General features: G+C 41.5%; 1 protein-coding gene across 1 annotated transcript in view; it reads right to left on the bottom strand.

Moving 5' to 3' along the window:
- Positions 1-24,656, bottom strand: part of ACOT12 (acyl-CoA thioesterase 12) — a 43,030-nt gene that overhangs the window by 1,574 nt on the left and 16,800 nt on the right. Inside the window, exons 3-13 of the mRNA XM_074995380.1 lie at positions 24,155-24,215; positions 23,046-23,147; positions 19,967-20,111; positions 15,804-15,960; positions 11,360-11,479; positions 9,674-9,824; positions 6,991-7,046; positions 6,494-6,557; positions 4,538-4,621; positions 3,434-3,567; positions 242-370 (exon numbers count right to left, since the gene is read on the bottom strand). Coding sequence (XP_074851481.1) covers positions 242-370; positions 3,434-3,567; positions 4,538-4,621; positions 6,494-6,557; positions 6,991-7,046; positions 9,674-9,824; positions 11,360-11,479; positions 15,804-15,960; positions 19,967-20,111; positions 23,046-23,147; positions 24,155-24,215 — 1,203 coding nt within the window. The remainder of the gene's footprint in view (positions 1-241; positions 371-3,433; positions 3,568-4,537; positions 4,622-6,493; positions 6,558-6,990; positions 7,047-9,673; positions 9,825-11,359; positions 11,480-15,803; positions 15,961-19,966; positions 20,112-23,045; positions 23,148-24,154; positions 24,216-24,656) is intronic.

The following is a 24,656-nucleotide window of genomic DNA, read 5'->3' as shown; positions in this document are numbered from 1 at the left end:
AGGACAGGGCACTGTACACCCTACATGGCAGTGCTTATTTTTTAACTTTACAATTGTAAGGAATTCTGACACAGTAACTCAGCCTACTGTCTTCAAAGAAATCAGTTCATCCAGTTTCCTATAGGCTACAATCACGTCTTAACTACTTTTGCTGTTTTTGTACCTGCCCTTCTAGCTGTGCATGCAAAGCAACAATTACAGCTCCAAAGGTTTAGCATCAGTTGAGTCTAAATGTACTTACCCAGTCTTACAGGGCTCTCTTCGAGATACAAGGACTACAAAGTCTTTGGGTTTATCTCGATTGACTGGTGGTGATGTAATGTAATATATCTTCTCATCTTCATTCACATTCTCTACAGCCTCACAAGTCCTGCAAGTACATTTAACAGGTGATAGTCAGGAAAGTTCAGCACCTAAAATGCACAATAATCTCCCTTTAGAAACAATGCCACAGAAATAATGCCTTACCATCTTAAAGACGTTTGTTCATTTTTTCTTCGGCTTACTCAGGAAATATTAAAACTGGTCTGAAAAGCAGTTTGCTGGTCAGTTTGGCTTGTGCCACAAATAACATTATGCAAAACTGGAGACCAACAGCAAGTTCTCAATTAAGGTGGATGTAACAAAACAGTGAAATCACTAGCGTCTTTGCAATGACTCACCTGAAACTACCTTCCTATGGCTTTTCCCCCATCTCTCTCTCAACTATCTAGTAGAGCTCCAGGACTGGAGAAAAGTAGCATGAACAGCCCATTTACATATTGTCAGTTCCTCTTTGGAAAAGCATCAAGCTGCAGTTAGTACTGCAGCCTGTGTATCTAAGCGTTCCCCACCCCCCGGCCACTGGATTTATGGCTTATTACAACAGCCTATAACCCACCAGCAGTCCCTCACAGCTGCCTTCCCCCCAACCTTCCTTTTGCCCCTATGACTGGAACCATATTAACGGGCCACTTAACCTTGAACGTTCCCTTGAAATACTTGTTACCTGTTGATGCTAAACAACTGATGCTCCCCCAAACTGCAGCGCCTTACCCAGAGTGGGCCAATCCCAGCGGAGGCTCCTGGCTCCCCTGCCGCCCCGCCACCATCTTTATCTCTACCAGTTCCCCGTAGGTCCTGCCCTCTGGCCAGGCCCTATACAGGAAGCTGGAGCCAGGCAGTGCAGGACATCTGTTCATGTGGCTGGTGGTGGTATGGAGCAGCTGTGGCATTCCCCTGTTTGCTGCTGATGTCTGGGGATGGGACTGCTGCTCAGCTAGCTCCCAGCCACCACTGACTGCTCATGCAGCCAGTAAGGGCTACTTGGGGCAGGGGAACACAACTCAGGAGCCAGCAGAGCTATTGGGGAGCAGCCACCACAGTGGGAGTAATCCTGCTGTACAGCCCCTAGCTATCTCCTGCACCTGAACTACATCCCTCAATGCACACAGCCCCTAGCTACTCCCTCCCTAAACCCTCAGCTATTCCATTTGCACACAATCCAGAGCTAACCTGAGCTACACCCCCTCACTGTCCACAGCCCCTAGTTATGCCCCCCCATGCCCTCAGCTACACTCCTTGCTTCGTGAGTACCCTCTCTGCCTGCACAAAGCCCCTAGCTACCCTGCTCCCAGCATCCTGAGTGGTTTTGAACTGAGTGCCCCACGTGAGTTATATTTTGGTTGTCTCTCCCCACACACTCGCTCAGGTGGTCTGCTGAGATGAGTCAAGGAGTGACAGTGGCATTTCCTCCCTGGACTGTGTCCCACTGAGCCTTGCCCCCCCCCTACCCCCCAACACACACAACAAGAAATGTCAAACACTACTTATGACCAAGGCCTCCCCTTCCTCCACTGGCCTGGAGGCCCAAGTTTTACCCTCCACTTCTGCCGCTGCTGCCTCTGGTGTCTTTATAGCATGTCAAAGGGAGCCTCCAAGAGCTAAAGGCTGGGAACCCGGTTCTAAAGAACAGCACTTTTGCCTGCAGTGCTGCATGCCATGGCCCTTGAGGGCCTCCACACACTCAAAACTTGAATCTATTTCAGTTTTTAGATGTCAAAAGAGCATGTGACAAAGCTGCTTGGAACGTTCTCTTCGATGGTTTGCATAAATTTGGAAGAGCCGATGATAAATTTGGATGAGCCTCCAGTGGTGCAAAATGTTGTACTCACATCTGAAAGCTTCTGCTCTGTTTCAGAACAGCCACCTGCCAGCACGCTGACTGACTTGGTGTCTTCTTAGTACAGGGGTGAGGACCCTCTGGCGCACCAGCCAGACACAGTTTGCCAGGTTAGCCCCGAGGTGCCGACAGACACTTTGTTTATCTGAACGCCCACAAACTTGGCTGCTTGCAGCTTTCAGTGCCTGTGACAAGAAACAATGTGGCCTGGGCCACTGCTTCCTGCAGCGCTCATTGGCCGTGGACAGCAAACCGGGGCCATGGAGTGCTCCAAATGGCTGTGCCTGTGGGTGCTCAAGTAAACAAAGTATCTGGTGGCCTGCGACCAGACTGGGAAATCTCGACAGTATTCTGTCAATGGAGCGACCAGACTGCCAGTCCTTCTGTCAACAGAACAGCCAGTCAGAATCTCTGCGAACCGAGCTGTCTGCTGAAGTAGAAGCCCTCTCTGTCGACAGAGACATAGTGCTTTGTATGGGAGCTACGTAACGCTCCGAGAAAACTGGAGTGTCCTGTCAACAGTTTCTTGACAGAACACATTTACGGTGCATCTACACCTGCATTCCTCTTTCAAAAGAGTTATGCAAATGAGATAAATCAAAAATGCAAATGAGGTATATACTTGCATATTTGGCACCTTATTTGCATATTCTAATTTTGAAAGCGCTTCTTTCGAAAGAAGAAAGCCAGTGTAGATGCTGCTCTTTCAAAAGTAAACCTATCTTTGAAAGAATCCGTCTTCCCTTTATTTAATGGGAAAAAGGATTCTTTCGAAGATTGGGTTCACATTCGAAAGAGCAGCATCTACAGTGGCTTTCTTCTTTTGAAAGAAGCTCTTTCAAAAATAGAATATGTAAATGAGGTGCAAATATGAAAATGTATATATCATTTCCATTTTCGGTTTACCTCATTTGCATACCTCTTTCAAAAGAGGAATGCAAGTGTAAATGCACCCTTATAGTGTGGACGTTCCATGAATTTTGTTGACAAAACCCCAGTTTTGTCGACAAAGATCTATAGTGTAGATGCAGCCCATGCATCAGCCATGGAAACTTGCTCACTCTCAAATATGATAACCTGTGGCCCAGCCCCTTCTCTTGTCAATCCATGGCAATCCAAATTGTAATCCAAAAGAAAGGTATTCACATCACAAGTGATGTAGCTAACCACTTCTCCAACCTGAGCTACAACTCTTAACGCTCACAGACCCTAAACGATTAATGAGCAGCAGAGTCAAATAGTGCTATAAAAATAATACTGAGATGCTCTTACAAGTAATGTTTGTCCCATTGCCTGCGGAGCCTGAAGTCAGACAAAAAGAAGAAAGCTAGATTTGATGGTATCCTCACTTGCATTTCTATCTTGACAGACAAGATGTCACTCTCCTCATGCGTGAATATTTTTATCTGAAACAAATGAACAGCATTTTAAAAATACAGAATGGAGAACATAAATGGACAACTTCAGCAGCTTTTCACTTGGCAAAAGAACCTGCAACATATGTCTGACAGGCAGAACTATGCAGAGGAGTATTCACAGTTCACTTTGAAATCATTTGTACGTTAAAATGTACATGAGAAAAAATGCGTAATATGGGGTTTTATTGCATAAATTCGGGTAATCTATTTGTTCATGTGTGAGGAAGACATGAACCATAAGCATCTATAGACTCTATATTGCCTCAAATCATCATGGCTACATCTACACTAGCCCAAAACTTTGAAATGGCCATGCACATGGCCATTTCGAAGTTTCCTAATGAAGCGCTGAAATACATATTCAGCGCCTCATAAGAATGCCAGCAGCCACAGCATTAATTCTGGCATTTCATAACTCTTGAGTCATCTAATTTGCAACTGTCTGTCTGTCTGTCTGTCTCTGTCTGTCTGTCTGTCTGTCTGTCTCTGTGTGTGTGTGTGTGTGTGTGTGTGTGTGTGTGTGTGTGTGTGTGTGTGTGTGTGTGTGTGTGTGTGTGTGTGTGTGTGTGTGAGAGAGAGAGAGAGAGAGAGAGAGAGAGAGAGAGAGAGAGAGAGAGAGAGAGAGCGCGCGCGCGCTCCTTGGCCCCGGGGTCAGCTGGAGCCAGAGGCACCATCCATCAGCTGCGCCCCGTAGGCAGGGTTGCCACAGGAGACAAGACACTGGGCATAACTGTTGCCTGGGGCGCTAACTGCCAGGCAGGAGATGCTGTTTCTCACTTGGAGAATTTCAAAATTTTTCTTTTCCTTCCTTAACCAGAACTAACTCAGATTTTGAAATATCAAAATTGTTCATGGAGACAGAATAACCTTTGTCTGCCCAGTTCTAATAATGAGTGTGTGCTGGCCCTCCAAATGTTACTGAAGTTGGCATGCCACTATTCCCCAGTTCTGTACTTACATTATCCAGAGTGCTGATTATTTCCCATCCACATTTTGATGCCAGGACTGTCAGGGTGGCTACATTGCTGTAACTCAAGTATGCCTGAAATGTTAAATGTATTACTAAAGTGAAGGGTTGATATAAAAGAAAACCTCATTTCTGTACCATAGTTTCCCTCAGAATCAAAAACTAGGCAAATGCCTTTTCCTCTTAATCTTCTTCCAGAAAATATAGTCCAGCAATTTCTGAATAACACTCTTTGGCTAGTGCTACACGCACCCTTAATGCCAGCAGCCTGATGCAAATTAGCAGTCTCAAAAATGCAAAATGGCTGCTCATTTGCATATTCACAGCAGAAAACAAGCAACGAAGACCTGGTTCTGCTGGCAAAAACCACCTATGTCACCGGCACCTTATCCCTAGAAAAAATCAGGGATAAGGAGCTGCCAACAAAGGGGGTTTTTGCCAGGAGAACCACGACTTCACTGCTTATTTTCTGTGTATATATGCAAATGAGCTGCTCAAATATGCAAATAGAGGCCATTTTGCATTTTCGAGACTGCTCATTTGCATCAAGCTGCTGGCACTAGGGGTGAGTATAGCTGGGTTATATTTTTACGTGGCTGATGGCAAAAGAACTCTAAATAAAAACTCTAATGTGGGTTACTTTGATGGATAAAATTAAGCAAAACCATTTTCTACTGCTAGAGAGGAAATACTTCTCACCTACGAGGCTCCTAAATTAATGGTATACTTCTGTTTTCTTGTAAGTAATTCAAATCTCCTAGCAAATTAACCTCTTCACAGCTGTCAATTGTGCTTGTATTCTGGCAACTGCTTGAAAAGAGAAGATGCAGTCAGAGAAGTCAGTGTCTACACAAAATGCCTATTACCTGTGTTTGATAAGACTGGACAGCTCCATGTCCTGAATGGACCTGATATTTAGAATTGGTAAAAAGGGAACATACAGTGCAAGAATCTTTAGAGAGCTATTTAAATTTAATCTTAAACAATTTTGGAAAATTCATTTTGTTCAGCTTTATGGTCTGTTTATATTTACTTTACTGAAAAAAAATTCTTCATCTAGATGTGGTCACTTCCTGGTACTGCCTCAGTTAATGGTAAATTGTTTCCCACATTATACATCTTCAATTATCATTTATTTAGTTTTACATCTAATTAAAAGAACCTAATGGAGCATCAAGGAGACGCTAAGGTTTAGAACAAAACCAATACAAAACAAAACAAGCCTCCCCCAACTTCAAGAACATTCTGCAACAAACAAACAAACTACTAATGATTAGTATAAATACACAGAAATTCATGGTCAGTGTTGCTAATCTATCCTCAGTCCCCACCACTGTGGACAGGCATTGCTACACGAGCACTATGCACATTTACTCACTCTTCTGACATTACTCCTATGCCTACATACAGTAGGACAAGTTAAAATGCTAGCAGTTTGAGTCAGATATGTAATATTGTTTTGACATATCCAAAATGTCCAAATGCACCTCTCAGTCTCAGTATTAAAATATTATTGTGGCAGCGCTTTAATGCAACCGTGTGGTTGGGGCACCAGAACCACGAAAGAGCTCCACACAGGGTGTAACCAGTGTGCACTCTAATTTTTTTGCATCAATGGATGCAATAAATTTTGTTCTGTGAACCAAGGTATGTGTGTGGCTACGCACCAGCAGTAGAAACACATGCTGCCCACTGTGGGTGACTGTGAGTGTTCTGCTTTTCAGCTGGATGGCACCTGAATCTCTCCTGGGTAGCCACCCAACTGCTCAGCTTACAGGGAACACTGGGTGTAGCTTCCAACGCTGGGAGCCTGTTTACACTGGCAAGTTACTCTGCTGACACTTGCTGCACTGGGGTGTGTGTGTGATTTTTCAGTGCAGTAACTTGCCAATGTAGAGAAGCTACAAGACTATGTTTGTGGATGAATTCAGATGATATAAGTATTACCTGGTTACTTCTATCCCAGAGAGCAGAAGAAGGAGTGTCTTCCTTATTGGAGAGGATGTATTTTCTGAAATATGTATACAAGCAGGTCAAACAAAATGAATAATGTTCATTGTCTCTTTGCCTTTCTCTTTTTCTTTCCTTCAGTGTACAACAATAACAATCACTTGATAATACTCAGCATCTTCGGAATACTTTACAAATATTAACTTATTCATATAACAACTCACTGCGTTAAGTAAGCATTAGCTCTTTCCCCCACCTCCCAAAAGTGGGGGAACACACAAAAAGACCCAAACATTACTTGTCTTATTCAGGTGAATAGTAACCAGTGTTTTCAGACAAATGGAATCAGGTTCAGAAATACTAAGTAACAATAGCCTTTGCATCTGAGAAGACTTGAAATAAAGAGCACAATATCCATCCAAGAAAAGAGTTCACTTCTGCAACATTGTGAAGATAGTTTTAACTACCAAGTGATCTTTGGAATTTATTTATACCTGGCTAGTCTAATTCTTCTGCGTGCAATAGCTCCACAATATCTTCTCAAACCATCCTTCACAAAAGCAAAACAAAACAGAAACAATGTGATTGAATTATGGTTCATTCTACTTTGATAATGTCATGCAAATAAAAGACAATTAAGGATTATTCATTACTAGAAAATTTACTCAGCATTGGTCAGGTCCTTAATTCATTTTTGTTTTTCTTCATTTAAATCACTGCTCTGAGGTGGGGCTGAGGATGAAGGGTTCAGGATAGAGGCTGCCCCATGGAGAGAGGACTACCTGAGTCCTCTCTCACTGCAGCACCTTTGGGGCCAGGGAAGACCCACACTCCATGGCCACTGCAACTCCAGCAGACACAGTCAGGAGAGGAGTGCGTGTCCCACAGTTGGGGGGATAGACAGACATGTACACAGGCCGTGGCTACGCTACCACTCCCCTTTCAAAAGGGGGATGCTAACGATCCACTTCGGCAGATGCTAATGAGGTGCTGCATAGGTATATGCAGCACCTTATTAGCATAATGGCTGCCACACGCTTTTCAAAAGTGCCGCTTTCAAAACACACGCCACCGGTGTAGACAGGGGCCTTTCGAAAGGACGAAGGTTTTGGTTTTGGGACAAAGGGGGCTTTTGAAATCCAGGGTGTCCTTTTGAACGGCCCCTGTCTACACTGGTGGCGTGCATTTCGAAAGCAGCACTTTCGAAACACACATGGCCACCATTATGCTAATGAGGCACTGCATACGTATGGCAATGCGTCATTAACATCTGAAGAAGTGGCTTATTAGCATCCCCCTTTTGAAAGGGGGGTGCTAGTGTAGCCATGGCCAGAGAGACAAACACACATTTATATAGGAGACAACTGTCTCTTTCTCCAGTCTTGTCCCCTGCTGTCCGAATGGGGTCATAGCAGTCCCAGCCCACATCTCTGGCCCCTTGCTGCCACCCTGTGGTCATTATGTAGCATAACTGTCCCTACTGTCCATCTCATACAGGCTGGCTGCTCCCTTATGGTCATTATAGAGCAAAGTCCCCGACTTTCAGTTTTATGAGAAGCAATCCCATTGCAGGAACATCCCGTTCTCCTGGCACAACCAAACCCTTACCTTGCTTTAAGTTATTATAAGAGTAAGCTGTATACCCAATTTGGTGGTCCTAGCCCTTACTACTTGACCAAACAAATAAGCAGACAGACTCATACATAAACTGTCTCAAATCTATAGTAGAAAAGGAACACTGTTCATATGCCAAGTGTGAAGTCTGTTATTTACACCTGTCTCTTCCAAAATAACTGCATTTATTAACAAAGGAATTTCTGCAGGTATGAACTTGGCCAATGATTTTTTTTTTAATGTGACAGTTAGTAAAAATAGTCTAAGTACCAACCTGGTGTATCCTAGTAGCACAATACTATTACAAGGTCTTTGGCTCAGGAACAACAGAGAAGTACAGGGCTAAATATTTTGTACTTCCCAAAATTACCACTTTTTAGATAAAATATTAATCCAAGGAACTTTCTACACAGTGCTCAGAATGGAAAGTAACATTTGAGTGATTTCTATATGGCTTTAGGCCTTGTCTGACTTCGAGAGCAGAGGGCAGTGTGTCACGAAAAGTTAGACGTGAGCCTGGCACAGTAGGTTTGATCACCCCCACAAACTGACTATTCATTCACTACTTTCTTTCACTGCTATTCCATTTAGAATGGAAATTTCAAAAGGAACAATTTAGGTGAGTAAATTCCACTGAATGTCATTGGGACTTGTGCTGTGTGATTTTAGGTACTTTTGAAAATATCACACCTAATCATCTATTTTAGTTGGCTAATCTGCATATTTTTTTCTCTTTCAACAGCAGTAGAAAGAAGTTCCTTTTTTGTTTCTGTATCAGAGCCGGTATTCTACTCCTGTTAGGAAATAAAGGTACTGGTGTCAGTGCCCTGTGACCTGCTGTTTAGTTGAAGCATTACTCCTGTGGTGGAAGTTAAGGTGCCATGGCATTTTTATAGAAGAGTGGTGATCAAGCTGATAGAATTTATTGTGCAAGGCAGTACAGGGTACATATCCTCTTTTGATAAGTACTGTTGATATTAGGCCATTTCCACCTTGCTGAATAGACCTTGTCAGCTCTGGCCCTCCCCCTTTATTGGGACCCCACTCTTTAAATACCCCTCTAAAACCACCCCCACACTCATGCATCTGATGATGCGGGTCTTTGCCCACGAAAGCTTATGCTCCAAAATATCTGTTAGTCTATAAGGCACCACAAGACTTTACATCATAGTAGACTCTTCAAAACAGCAATTTTATATTTCATGAAGGTTTACAAACTCAATGAACAGCTTTAAGGGCTCCATGTACTTGGGCTGTCATTTTTCAAAGGGGCTAACTCCCATTGAAATTCAACGGGACTTGGGAATCTGAGTCCTGCAACCTCCTTTACAAATCCCTAGACTTGTTAGGAGATGTTCAGTTACACTCCAAACTTTCTCAAGTTCAGAATATCCTCTTGAGGAGGAGGAAGATAAAGCGATTCATTTTATAAATTTGTTTAGCACTTCACTTCCCCAGAAGAGTTCTCAGTGGTTGGCTGTGTGATATGCATTATTTGGGGTTGGACTATACTGTATACGTCATCTCTATATTCATTCTCTCTCTCTCAGGTAAAGAGCTGACCTTTGTAGTGGGTTTGACTCTGGGAAAGGTGAGGAGCTCCCCTTTGTCATTTACAGCATTAAAAATGAGAAACGCGCTGTTAATATGCCGTGCCTGGCCCTTGGTCCACTCCTCACAGTTGTAGGCCTCAACACGAACACCAACCTCAACACTGGAAGAAGAATTTAAATGAATTATTTAATCACCACAGAATGACACACAAGCAGCAACGAATCAAACATAATAAACAGAGCTGTTATACACTCCTTGGGTACAGGGAACAATGATGAGGGAAATCTGAATATTTCAAACATATAAACAATTCTCAGCTTGCTATGTGAACACAGAGGCATATTTCAGTAGTAACATGAAAGGTGGTGTAAGATAAACATAAGGATTAATATGAGCAGATACTGAATTTAAGCAGCAAAGTAGTGTGGGTACCAAATGGGCAGAAAATGAACTGAGGTAGCAAATTAGAGGCTGAACCTCCCTAGTCTGAAACTATTTGGTTCAGCAACATGGTTGGGTACCTGTGGGTGCGCTGGGGTTGGGGCACCCACGAGGAAAAACTGGTGTACCATGGATGTTGCTGGACGAGAGAACAGGGCTGGTGGTGGGAGAAGAGCCCTGGAGCAGTGGGCCAGCAGCTGAGGCTGGAGCTCAGTGGTTAGGGCCAGGGACTGAAAACTGGACCAGTGGCTGGAGCTGGGGCCAGAAGCAGACCCTCGTGGCTGGGAGCAGGGTCAGTGCTCAGTGCCAAGGCCAGGTGGCCGGGAGTGAAGTTCAGCTGTTGCTAATAGGGTCTTGCAGCCAGGGTCTGGGAGGAGAGCCCACAGTCCAGCAGCAGAGGGACCAAAATTGACATCCCCATGTCCAGCAGGCTCCATGGTTTGGGACAGGTCAGGTCCTGAGGTGCCAGATCAGGGAGATCCACCCTGTAGTGTAGATGATTTGGTCCCTATTGATGAGCAGAGTATGGAAACAGGGAGGAGGGGAAAGCCTTTGGGTGAGAGAAAACTTGCACTGATCTGGCATTCAGATGTGCAAGACAAGGGTAACTCACAGCAAACTGCTGTCCTGGGGGGACCAAATTGAGTCCTTGATAGAAGGGAACAGCAGAGGGAGTTGTATCTTTTGCCACCAAGACCATATTTTTCTCCAGAAATGTTGGCATGACACAACATAAAATCAAGGAGGAACTGCTGTAACTTACACCTTTCTGTGGCTTTTCCTGTGCCACTTCTGTCTAGCTTCTTAGGGACACAGCCTCTGGCTGAGCAGTGCTTATCACAAGACCTGAAGAACTTGGGCTGGGGCAAAGATGAATTTAAGACATGCTGACATTCCTTGTCCCCATCTAGTTGGGGATTGTCAATTTCCTGGTGTAATGTGCCTATATCTGACTGCAAGTACCTGGGGATCCCCCAGCAAAAGACGTTCAATTGGAGACATGGAGTTTCATTGGCTACCTTAGCATTACTCTGGTAATTAAGTGTTTGCAGAGTAGATTGTCAGTCACTAGTGGGTGAAGATGATTGTTTTAGATTTGAATAGGGAAACAAATAGACCAAATGTCAAACTATTTGTGAAGTGAGAAAATCAGAGCTATTTTAAAATACTTTTTCATTGAAAGCCTGCTAAGGAAAATACCAACAAATCTGAAATATTCAAGAGGGCTTGAGACGAGCACACAGATAGTTTTACCTTTTCTGAAATGTGTTGTTAACTATTGCTTTGAAAACAAGGCGATCACCAACAGTGGAGGGTCCCCGGAATTTAAACATATCAACTGATTTCAAGATGGGACGTGAATGACAGAGACGGCTGAATGAGAAAGCAGCAGACATACAAAAGAAAACATACAGCTTTGTAATTCTTTTTTCTGTGTCATTACAGACCAGGATTATTTGGCAAAGTGATAGTAGTGAGTTTTGCACAAGTTAGAAATTCACAATTAAAACCTAATTGAATACCTGGATCTCCCATAAATGATAGCATGTTCAGCTCTAAGGCGGCACAGATCTGGGTCTCACAAAAGAAAACCACTTCTATGGTAATGTTTCATTTGCAATGCACTTCACAAACATTTAATTACTGAATGCTCACTATTTGTTCCATACCTCATATTGGGCTAGGTTGTGAACCTTTACTCTCATTCAGTAGTACATGTTGAACCTCTCTCATCTGGCACCGTTGGGACCAGACAAGAGTATTTGCTGGACAACAGGAGGTCAATGTTGTCTAGCAGCATTATCAACACTTCCGCTACTTACAGAGCTCTTAGAAGACATTTAGGGGTAAATTACAGCTGAATAACAGCACAGAACACTGAGAGCCAGGACTGGTGACTGTAAACAAACTTCATGGAACCACGGGAAACTTGGCCACATGCATGATAACTAGATGTCCAGCTAACTAAAATCATGCTAGATTGCAGATGTTACTGGATGAGTACCAGATGAGAGAGGTTCAATCTGTACATTACTCCTCAAACAGCCCCATGCATTTCAATAATGCTACTTGTCCAGTAAGATGATGTGCAGTGTGAGAAAAGAGTTCACTATTTGGCCTATTAGAGTTAGTGACACTTGCTCAGTGCCAAACACGTGTCCATACAAGAACTTCAGTCCATATATACGTTTTAACTTTGATGGTTCTGCATTTATCAGAAATTAATAGTTTTGTGCAGCACATAATTATGTGAAACAAAAATTCACCAAAATACTGCATTACTCGTAATGACACAAAGGAGATACATTTTTTCTGGAAGTTGTGAGCAACTATTAAAGTTAAGTCCAGAAACTGGGTTTGTAAACATGGAAAAAGCTACAGAGAGGTGGCTGTGTTAGTCTGTATCTTCACAAAACAATACAGCAGTCCTGTAGCATCTTAAAGACTAACAATATTCTCTGTTAGGTAATGAGCTTTCGTGGGAAAGACCCATTTCTTCAGATGTGGAGTATTACCCAGATCTGAAGAAGTGTATCTTTCCCACAAAAGCTCATCACCTAATAAAGAACATTGTTAGTCTTTAAGACACTACAGGACACCTTTTTTGTTTTATTGAAAAAAAACAGTTAAACAACTGGCCATTTGCCCATGCAGAAATCCAAAGTTATGTGCCTAACTTATAAAAATTCAAGGTTTAAAGTTATATAAATTAAATATAAATTTTCTTATTGTTGGTGTGTACTTCTTTTCAATCCCTCCCAGCCCCACCACTAGTTTCTTTTCTCAATTTAGGCCCTGATCCAGAAACCACTTACTGACATCGATTACTTTGCTGAGATGAGTAGCCCCAATGGCTCTTTGGAGCCCCACAGGATTACTTAGAAATACACCTGTGATTAAGTTGCTGCAGGATAGTGACTTTTAAGTTTGTAAGTTCTTAGGGTGGGGTGGGGGGAGGAAAGCTGCTCTATTTTCTCTTGACTGGGGCCACTAGGCAGCGTTCGCTGTAAGCTGAGTGTTTGGACAGATGCCCAGGAGAGATTCAGGTGCCACCCATCTGATCAGCAGAGTGCCCACAGCACCCACAGCTGGCAGCATGTGTTTCTATGGTGGTGCACATCCGCACATGCTGTGGTGCACATAACATAATTTATTTTGCACTGGGATGGGAAAAATTAGAAGGAGCGTGGCTGCTAGGTGCTATAGCCACATAAATAACAATGCAATTTATTTTCTGACTCTAATGGGCCTCTTTCTGTCCCACTTTCTGGCCACACATTTTTAGGCTGGTAAATGGTGCAGTTTTGTAGAAGTCTCAGCTCTTAACTGCACTCTCCGTAAACTAATGTGCCAGTATTGTTAAATGCACACAATTATCTGTTGTTAATTAATTGACTAGAACAGCTTTATAATGGACTAATACATTCAAATGACTTTGTAATTTCATTAAACATAATTTCCTCTTCCTATTTAAAAAGCTAAATGTGTAGCTCATTTACAACACTCACAGTAAAAATACAACATTACCAAAAACAAAGGGGATGGAAGGATGTGATTTTGTAAAAGAAGTTTTTTTTCTAAATATTAAGATCTGTTTTCCTCAATAAATAATCCCTGAATACCTCTATTGATAGAATAAAATGTCAGAATGGACAGCCTTGGTTCAAATGGATTTTCAGTTACTGCAGTTCTGTTTTTAAGTTGCTCACTTTCACAATTTTTAGAAAGGGGAAATAACCTTTTGAGAAACCTTTCTATGGGTCTTTAAAATTTTATTCTTCAAATAGTGCTTTTCTTCATTCCCTTTCTCTCCACCCTCACTTTTCCCATCTCCGCCTGTGGTCATAGCAACTCTAACTGGTACCCAGAAAGGTCAGAGTTAATTGTTGCCTGACAAAAGGTTTGTAGTGAGGCCAGCTGTTTCTCAAGCATAAAATACAAGCTCTCTCCTTTCATCCAATATTGTGATTGCCATGAGCTATTATTCCTAAAAGTTTCAACTGGATAGATTATGTTCAATATTTACAGTTCCAAATAAACTATTTTAACTTTTCGGGTTGCTGTGTACTGATATATCAAAGGGAAGCAGGGCCCGATATTTTGAACTGGCTCTTGGGTACACTGGCATACATGATGAGTAATTTCTTTGAAGTCGGCGTAGTTACATGGTGTATTTTCTAATATTAATAAAATGAGCTGTTTAACTAAAAGCTAAAGAGAATCTCTTATCAGTACAACTAACTGGCTGTGAATCAAAATTACATGAATAATGAAAAGGAATGCCATTTAATTATTAAAGTACAAAAACGAACGCAACAAACACATCCCTGCCGTGAAGTAGGTCAGGGTGTGTGTGAGGGGAATTCTGATTGCAATTCAGGTTTCACATACAAAGAAGCTTAGTTTGTCTGAGAGACTTGTGTTGAGATGGAGGGTATGAAAAACTTTCAGCCTAGAGGCAGAAGGCAGAGCACCTACAAAACTGACTCATAGCCACTAATGAAGAACATAAAAATGGCCATACTGGGTCAGACCAAATGTCCATCTAACCCAGTATTTTGTCTTACAATGATGGCTAATGCCAGATGCCACAGAAGGAGTGAATGGAACAGGTAATCATCAAGTGACCCTTCCCCTGTTACCAATTTCTAGCCTCTGACAAACAGAGGTTAGGGACACCCTTCTTAATCATTCTGGTTATCAAGTATTGATGGACCTAAATATCCTGAATTTATCTAGTTCCGTTTTGAACCCTGTTAAAGTCCTGGTCTTCACAACATCCTCTAGCAAGGAGTTCCACAGGTTGACAGTGCACTGCATGAAGAAATACTTCCTTTTGTTTGTTTTAAACCTGCCACCTATTAATTTCATTTGGTGACCCCTAGTTCTTATGTTATTGGAACCTTCAGGCTTAGCAATATACTTTGCACTTTTCATCTGTAGATCTTAAAGTGCTTCACACATGATGGGGGGAAGCACTATTGCTCCCATTTTACAGTTGTGGGAAGTGGGAGACTGAGAAGTGACAAGACCTACCCAAGATAATATAGGCCACATCTATACTGGTCCCTCCTTTTCAAAATGGGCATGTTAATGAGGGAATTCAGAAGATGCTAATGAGACACTAGCATGAATATTCAGCACCTCATTAGCATAATGATGGCCACACATGAGTCGAAAGTGTCACTTTTGGAATGCACGTCACCTGTGTAGATGGGGTCTTTTGAAAGGATCCCCTGACTTTGAAAGTCCCTTCTTCCTATTTGGTTTAGAAACAAAGGGTTTTGAAGTCGGGGGTCCTTTTGAAAGGCTCCCATCTACATGGCAGCATGCATTCTGAAAGAGGTACTTTTGAATTGTGCGTGGCTGCCACTATGCTAATGGGGTGCTGCATATTCATGTCAGCATCTCATTAGCAGCTTCTGAACTCCCTCATGAACATGCCCTTTTGAAAAGGGAGGGGGTCAGTGTAGATGCGGCCATAGTGAGTCAATGGCAGTGGCTAGAATAGAACTGAGTGATACTGAATCCCATGCCAGTGCCCATCCACACCTCCTTATAGTGGCTCATATTTTTCAGACTCACTGGCCACACTCAAGTTCATCTCTGCTAGGCATGGAGGATTTGTCATACCTCTGATTTTCCACACAGCATGTATTTTCAGAATCATACAGGAAGACTCCAAACAGGAAAGTACCTTGCTGAAATAGTAGCGACCGTCTCCATCCAAGCCATAATCTGGCCACCAAATGTATTTCCATGATGGTTTGCATGAGGCGGCAGGACAAGTTCAATACTCTGCACATGAGTTAGGTCAGTTGAAACAGTGTCTTCCTCTGTATCACTTACATGCTCTGAAACATGGTAACAGTACATTAATGGGATAGTTAAATGAGTAGAGTTATTAGTTGTCCCAAGAGGCGAAGATACCCTCTTGCCATCACTGTAAGAATCTGTCTGCTTTTGGTACATTTTTTTAAATGACCAGTGGGAAAAAAGTAACAGAGGTAGCCATGTTCGTCTGTATTTTAACAAAACAAACAAGCAGTCATGTAGCACTTTAAAGACTAACAAAATAATTTATTAGGTGATGAGCTTTCTTGGGGGCAAGCCACTTCTTCAGATCTGGAGATAGAAGTGGGTCTGCCCCCTGAAAGCTCATCACATAATAAATTATTTTGTTAGTTTTTAAAGTGCTACATGACTGCTTCTTTGTTTCATTGGGAGAAAGAAATTAACACCAGGGATTGGCTGAAGCTAAAAGGTTGCTGCTTCTTCCAATCTTAGCAACAGCCTGAAGCTCTGCCAAGATACAAGGACATCATGGCCCCTTGCCTGACAAGGAGGCAGAATGGAGAGATACAGAGCATCTTGGTTGCAGATCATATTCTGCTCGGAGGGAAAAGAAGCTACCCTTCATGAAAAAGCTATGGTAAAGCACACCTCCTGGGAATCAGACAGCTATGCAGTTCTCCTAATTGAAAATATAAGTAACCTATGTATGCCAGTAAATTTTTATTATTACTCTAGCTTGCTATAATCTACAGTATGTTTTATAATGTAAGTACAGCTTATTATCTACTTTAGATATAAATGTCCTGCAGTACTAAAAATGGCTATATCTGTGGATTTAAGGTTGTAGAAAATTATTGTATCATATTGTACTGTATTACTTACGAAATAGCGTGTGTTCATGAAATACTGAATTATAGTAAATAGCCATTCACTCGGAGCAGAGTTAGGATAGTGTGTACATTAACTTTGCCAATCTATCTTTCAAGCATTTAACCATACAACCTTAGCAGTCTCTTATGGAAACTATTTCAGTAAAATTATGTATGTGTATTTTCAACATAAATATGTAAACATAGCCATGAATACGTATATTATACAAGGTCTAAATAGGAATCTAGGGACAAAACTGAACTTTGGTGTAACCCAATGAAGTTATATCAGGAATGAATTTGGCCCCAGTGTCTTGTGTGTGAGGATCTAAAGGTCTCACTCTTCAGGTCTCAAGTCAGCTAGCCACACAAACATATACATAGCTTTTAGGATCTGAACCTTCTTCCTGAAATCACCGCATAAAGTTACTTGTGTGTTAAGCAACTTGCCAAATCAGGGCCTTGCTTGTGAGAGGCTCTGAATTAAAAAAAAAACAAAAAAAAACACATCAAATCAGTCATTCCAAACATGCAACGCCTGTAACGCAGGATTTCATACGACCTCAGTTATGTCTTTGGCTTCTACTCTAGTAACCTCTGGTTTACAATCATCGTATTGGACGCCAGTATACCTTGCACTTAGGACCTAGTTAAGATGTTGTATAACTTGCATGCTCAAGACAAACTTCACTTTCTTACTTGATATATTTTGTATATATTTAGAAGCTAGAAAATTTCACATACACTAATCTTATTTTTGACCCAATTTTTCTTCCTGTATATCACTGTTTATGTTGAATTGTTTGAAAGCAATTGTGGAAAATAGGTAGAATATTTCCTCTAAGGCTTCTAGGTAATACTGAACATTACCACTCTCTGGGTGTGTCTATACAGCAAAGTTATTTTGGAATAATGGCCTCTATTCTGAAATAAATTTGTGAGCATCCACACCAAAATCGGTGTTTCAAAATAATTTTGAGAAAGTGGCTGGGTTATTTCGAATTCTGTAAGCCTCATTCTATGAGGAATAGTGCCTATTCTGAAACACATATTTTGGAATAGGGGCTGTGTAGACAAGGAATGGGGGCTATTTCGAAATAAACTATAGTGTTTCCAGGGAGTCTAATCCAAAATAGGCTCTATTGTGGGTGGATGCTCTATTTTGAAATAGCTGAGTGCTATTTTGATACACATTTTGTATGTAGATGCACTATTTTGAAATAAGCTATTCTGGAAAATCTTTTTGGCCGCGTCCATGCTACAGTGCCCATTTCTGCACATGCCTCTTCCTTCGAAAGTGGCATGGTAATGAGCAGCCCAGAAAATGCTAATGAGGCACAGATGTAAATTTCCTGTGCCTCATTAGCATATGACTACATAATTCAGAGTCTCGAAGATGCTCTTCTGGACTCCAAAATAGCCGTGTTGACGTGCAGACCATGGGGATCTCCTGGAAAAAAACCTTCCTTCTGGAAGCTCCCTCTTCCTCAAAATTTTGAGGAAAAAGGGGGGCTTCTGGAAGGAGGGTTTCCTTCTGGGACATCCCCACGGGCCATGCGTCTACATGGCTATTTTGGAGTCAGGAAGAGCTTCTTCTGGACTCCAAATCATGTGGCCCTATGTTAATGAGGCACAGGAAATTTACATCCATGCCTCGTTAGCATTTTCTGGTCTGCTCATAACCATGCCCCTTTCAAAGGAGGAGGCCTGTGTAGAAACAGTCAGTGATCTTCTGAAAGATGGTCTTCTGGAAGATCTCTTTTTGAAAGTATGTGTCCACACAGAAAAAAGTGGATTGAAAGATCGAGCTGCTGTTTCAACAGAGAGCATCTACACAGCCCCTGCTCTTTCAAAAGAATGGGCCAGAGATCAAAAAATCTGGTGCCATGAAGATTACTCTTTTGTAAAAAGGGCCTGTGGAGCATCTATGTATGCGTCTTTTTGAAAGAAGCTTTCAGAAGAAGGTGCTCTTCTTGGTCTGGGAGTGGAATAGGGCCCTCAGAAGAAGCTCCGCGTTCTTTCAGAAGAAATTTGAAAGAACGGATTTTGTATTTGGACACTCTGTCAGATCTTTTGAAAGAGCTCCAGCTAGTCCAAAAGATCTTGCTGGTGTAGGTGCCGCCTTTCAGAATAGCTTATTCTGAAATAATACTGCTGTGTAGACATAGCCTCTGAGTGCATTTTGATGGCCTTAAGTTTTCCTGACAGAAAGATATCACCATACTCTTCCCAATTCTATACAACCCTATAAAATTGTGCAGGCTAAGTATTATATTCGCACCGGATTTCTTTTCTCTGTAGATAAGTTATTTGTGACTGAAGTTCATGCACAGAGCTGTATACTTCAGACAGTGAATACTGAAACATTTCTTAAATACTTGTGAATAATTTCATGGTTTGGGAGTGAAATACACCAACTTTGATTCATGTCATTTCAGGACAAAGCTAAGTCCGGGAAACAAAGACAAAACTCGATTTGTGAGTTATATTGGAGTTTTTTCTTTTTGTCACACAAATGTGCTGGGCTTTTCCTGCCAGGATTTTGCTTTACAATTTAAAGATTCTTTTCTTTTATTTCTTGATAAAAATCTCCTCAAAGGCAAATAATTCCTAGTGTTTTCTTGGAAAGTTACAGGCATCAAGCAAAACAGATTTCTCCTCCTATCTGTATCTTAACTATTGGGCTTTATTTCTCCGCTATAGAATTCATCTTGAAGTATAAATGATATCTATAAAACCTTTTAAAAAATTCAGACCCTACAAAATAAGGGTGTATCTACCTGAGGAATTTACAGGTCACCACTCCCACCATAATGGCAAACCCTAAAGCTAAAAAAACCTAGGAATAAGGGTTCTTTCAAAGACGGGGTTTATTTTCAAGAGAGCCCTGTCTACACTGTTTTTTTCTTTCAGAAGAATCTCTTCCAAATCTTCTTTCAAAAGTGGAATGCAGGTGTAGATGCAGCCTAAGTGAAAAGGTAATGTGAAAGAATGATCAACTCACACTTGGGCCCTGAGCTTGCAACCTCGGAGGACACTTGGAATTCCTGCAGGACAGAAGGACAGAGAGAACCACCATACAAAGTTGTTGCCTTCAGCACACTCCCAAACTTAGCATGATCTTTGCTGACCCCCTGGAGGTCTTTTATCTCCCCTCTATCTGCCCACAATTACTGCTTGTGTCTGTTTTACTGACCAGAGTGACCATCTTCCATACTACTCTCTTGCAATAGGGTTTCAAAGACATGTTCATGGTCCAGTCGTATTCTTCTTCTCTCAGTAGCCAGACTATGCTCCAGATGGTCTTGTGGAGATTGAAGTTTTACTGGTTTTAAGTTCACCTACACATATAAAAAGAAGCTTGCATGTGATTGTATAATCATATCTAAGTGTGCTCTGAACTGCACTTTGAGCCAATGCCATTTCAGAAGCACATTGGCATCAGCATTCTCTAGAATTATTCAGTGTAATTCCTGAAGTACAACAAATCACAGTAATACAGATAAGGAAAGAGTTAAAGTTCAAGTGGTTATGCAATATCTGGCTTTTCACTTTAGTCTCAAGCCATTTGCTAAAATTCAGTGACAAGGTGTTTTTGTTTTGAAAAAACCGAAAAAGCAAGAAACTCATCAAAACTCATTTTGTTTAAAATGTGTCACAGAAAGCAAAACTGGAAATGCATTTTTCAAAAAAGCCACAGGATTTACTATTGTGTGTTGTGTCCCAGGTGCACATTTGCCCCCCTACAACTACTTGCGTTCAGATACACTCCTTTGAAAATGCTTAAGCAGCACACTTGTACAGGCCATTTTCTCAACACTCTCCTGCAGAAGCCTTTCTGCCCCCAGATGTATTCCCCTTTCCACACACAATGCAGGTGCTAATTCTGTTTATGCCTGCTACTGTGGCTAGAACTGTCCAGTTTAAGTGGCACAAACTGTTTGGAAATCTAGCCCTTCGGCTTTTGAACCATGTTAGCTAAACAGGAATGGACAAAAAACAGCTGAGCTGCAAGGAACAGTTTTTCTCTATATCCATATCTATTCTCTGGGCCTTCCATCTAGACCCAGAAGCTCCAACAAGAGCAGATCCAACACCCTGCTTTTCCCCAGGTGTGAAACTGTAGCTCGACCCCAAATCCTCTTGTTGACTTTACTACCCAGTAGATTGACCCAGTCAGGGTTGATTTTCTGGGGTTTGATTTTACATGCCTAGTAGAGAAATGTGAACTTGAACTATCAGGGGTTGACCACTGATCCTTGTACTCCTCAGTCTTGTGGATTGAGTGAGGATGGCCAGATAAGTCAATCGTAGATACTTTGATTCTAACTGCACAGTTGCTGTAGCTGGATGGAATTATATGTCTATGATTAACTTTAAGGTCTAGTGTACATCCACAGTACATAGGGTATATCTAGACTACCCGGTTGATTGACCTGGTCAGGCTTTCGATATAAAGGCTTTGTCAGGGAACCTGATATGACTCTAGCCACCAGTGACTTTAGCCATCAGCCAAACCCAGCTCTCCACTGTACCTACTTTCACCAAAGCATAGGGGCTACACCCATTCTCCCCAGTTTATATTCTCTCTCTCAGCCCTGCCCTTTTTCTTTCTAATCAACTTTGACTCCTCTGGAAGGGATATTTGTACCACCAATACACTTCCCTGCCTTTGTTAGTTTTCTCAAACCAGCTCCTTTCCTCCCCTTTCATACCTGCTCAAAATCTTGCCAGAGTGTTCTGAAAATAAAACGGCCCTCCCTCACAGCAGAGTTAGGTGAACAAAGAGTTACTAGATGTCAGGCTTTTCATGACTATTGCCTCTTTTTTGATCCTCCAACTTCTGTCTGAGCAGATTTTTCAAATAAGAGGCAATGTACAGGCTTTTTGTGGGACAGATTTTGCAGATCAGGAAGAGCTCCAGGCAGCCCTTCCCCTGCATTGGCATCTGAGTGGCCCCTTGCAGATGCTAGATCACACACTTGCAGCCCTAGGGAGGAGGAGAGCCCTTCAGGCAACTACTTGCTGATGGCTGTCATTGTGTCCTGGGTCTGAGCCAGATCTGGCACCTTGACAGTGAGTACACAGGTACCTCCTCCAGCATGCCCCAGGTTCTCCGTCTAGCTACCCCTAAATATCCATCCCAGAACATATACCTCTTCCAGCACCCCCTGCCCTAGGCACCAACTCCAGCACCTTTCAAATACCCCCCAACACACACACACCTTTTCCACCCTCTCAGCTACCCGCCTCCAAGCTCTGTCCTCTTTTGGGAAACCAGAAATATGGTAACCCTAAGCAGTTGTCCGTCCCTCTTGTATACAAGGTAACAACGATAACTAGTAAATAACTGAGCTGTTTAAAAGCTATAAAAAGTTATAGTTGTTTGGTCCAAAAGCTCAAATTCTCATGGATTTTGAACTGAAGTCTCAAATTCTCCTGCTTGAAGGGCTGCCCATGAATTAATCACCCCCAGTTTTATCCTGACATGACTCTTTTGGAATGCTGAGATAAAGATACATGAGTTAAAGGATGGCCACAGGATCAAGCTACAGAAAAACTCTTTCACATCCAGCAAGCCCTGGGACTGGGAGGTTGCCAGATATTCAAATATTCTGGATAATAGAGAGGGATATCTAGCAATGCATAAAACTAAAGAAAAAGAAGATTGAAAATTAAGAAAGAAGCAAAAATATATGCAGAGTATGTTATTTACCAACAACAGCAGTATTCTACACTGTAAACGTATACTGTATTTGCTGTATTTATTTGTATTTACTTTCACTATACTGTACTTATGGAAAACACAACTAAAATTTACTTATGGTTAAAATGCAGGTTATTTGAGAGTTCCTGAAGATAGAATGACAGATATGAAAGAGTTTACTGTAATAATAAACAATAATACAGAATATTTGCATGACAATGCCCCTCAACTTTCACAAGCTTTCACTTTCATTTTATGTTTGGAAATCTCTTTTACCTGCTCTGTTGGTCAAGCTGGTATAAAGATGTCAATTTCAATAAGGACCAACTTGCAAAAATTATAAAGTAAGGACCTATAAAGCGGCAGAAAAATAGCCCACCATGTGGCCTCAAAGAAGGACTTAAAAATCTTCTCAGTCTGGACTTCACATTATTTTTCTGTCATCAGTTGAAATAAATGGATAATATCGTTCTGGTGTTTTTTTTGGTCAGTTTAATAATAGTCAAACAAGAAGCATTTAGCAAAAATCTACTTCCATCCCAGGATTTTTCTGAATTAAATGAGATACCTTTTCATCACCACGTGGTCTTACTACGTATGTAGAGAAAGCCACACTAATACGTTTCTGAACACCAGTCAAGATATCCTGTACGGTAACCTTGACACCAACCTAAAAAGAAAAAAAAGTTACTACACTGTTAGTCTGCAGGCAAAATATCAAGTCACAACACTTGTAGCATTAATGGTTGTCTTGAGCTTACATCCAGAAAGAGTAGAATGCACAGACTTTTCACGAATGCCCTAGTATCACCAAAGCACTTCATGAATATTTAAAACCATGGTAACATATCTGTGATTCAGCAGTACCTCTAAAATAGTACAGACATTTACATTTGGCTTTATGAACTGTTACACTCATTTGTTTATGTGCCATTCCAGTTCCCTGCTTGAATCTTTAGAAGCACCAGCAAAAATCCGTAATAGTCGATAATCTATAAAACACAATCTGAAATGAGTGATTAGTGAAATACTTTACTAGTTCACTTGAAATAGACAGGGCATGCATCAATCCTTTGGTCTTTAGAACATCTGGTAATACACTCTCCCCTGGACGCATTCACATCACTCCCATTAAAGCTAATGGAAACTGTGCCAGGGCACAGAGAGGAGAGGAAACTGCGTGAGATTCAAGTTCTGATTTCAAGTAAGCGACTGAGCAATGTATTGCCATGTCTGTTGCAACATAAGCCATAAGTGGCATAGATTCATCTGATAAGGATCTTTGTATCATGCATTTCAGAAACATTAAAAAAATCTACCTATGAGGCTTTTTAGCAATGGATCCTGATCCAAATCATAGGTGAATGGGCTCTGGAATGGGCCAATACTATCTACCTCACTTGATACTTGATTTTGCTTGCTAACAAGCTTAGACCCTAGCCGCTTCAGGGGACCTTATCTGGCATAGCTCACCCATTGGACAACAATGTGCTTCATAAATATAACCATCGTGTAAGTGGAATTATTTTATATGAAGTCTTCATTAAGCCCCTTCTGAAATCAGCAACAGTAAAGTTACAGTGGTCAAATCGTATCCATTATCTTTCTTCTCTTGCCTATCGGTGCAGCAATTTGTTCAAGAAATAATTATCAAAATAAGAAATTAACATCACTTACTTCCATGCTAGTATTGAATGCTCGGTTTACTTTTGCTTTGATGATGATAATTTGTCCAACTCTGTTAAAATAAATGTTATCTCATGAAGTTGCACAATTATTATGTGAACTCCACTATGATCCAACACTCATTGAAGTCAACAGGAGGTCTGTCCCTTGACTTCAATGGGATTTGGATCTGGTGTTATAAACATCTCTCATTTCTGTATCTGTCTGTGTAACATAATGGAATACTGCCAACAGTAAGCATTATAATATGTCAAGCACAAGGCCAGTAAATTGTGTGCAACAAGAACAAGCAGCTAATTGTAGAAGTTATTTTCAAATCAAACTTTACTTGGTAACTTCAATGAAGAAGCTGCTGAAACAAACTGGAGTTATTTGGAAAACTGCACAGACAATCAGAGAGCACCATTAATTAAAGATATATTTATATGCACCGTTATGCCATTATGCACTGATCTCCAGCCCAGTCAGAAATTTTGGACTAAATTGCACATTT

Source organism: Carettochelys insculpta, chromosome 5 (genome assembly GCF_033958435.1).
Source record: "Carettochelys insculpta isolate YL-2023 chromosome 5, ASM3395843v1, whole genome shotgun sequence".
Taxonomy (NCBI): domain Eukaryota; kingdom Metazoa; phylum Chordata; order Testudines; family Carettochelyidae; genus Carettochelys; species Carettochelys insculpta.
Note: the sequence above shows the minus strand (reverse complement) of the source record. Positions and strands in the feature narration are given on the sequence as shown.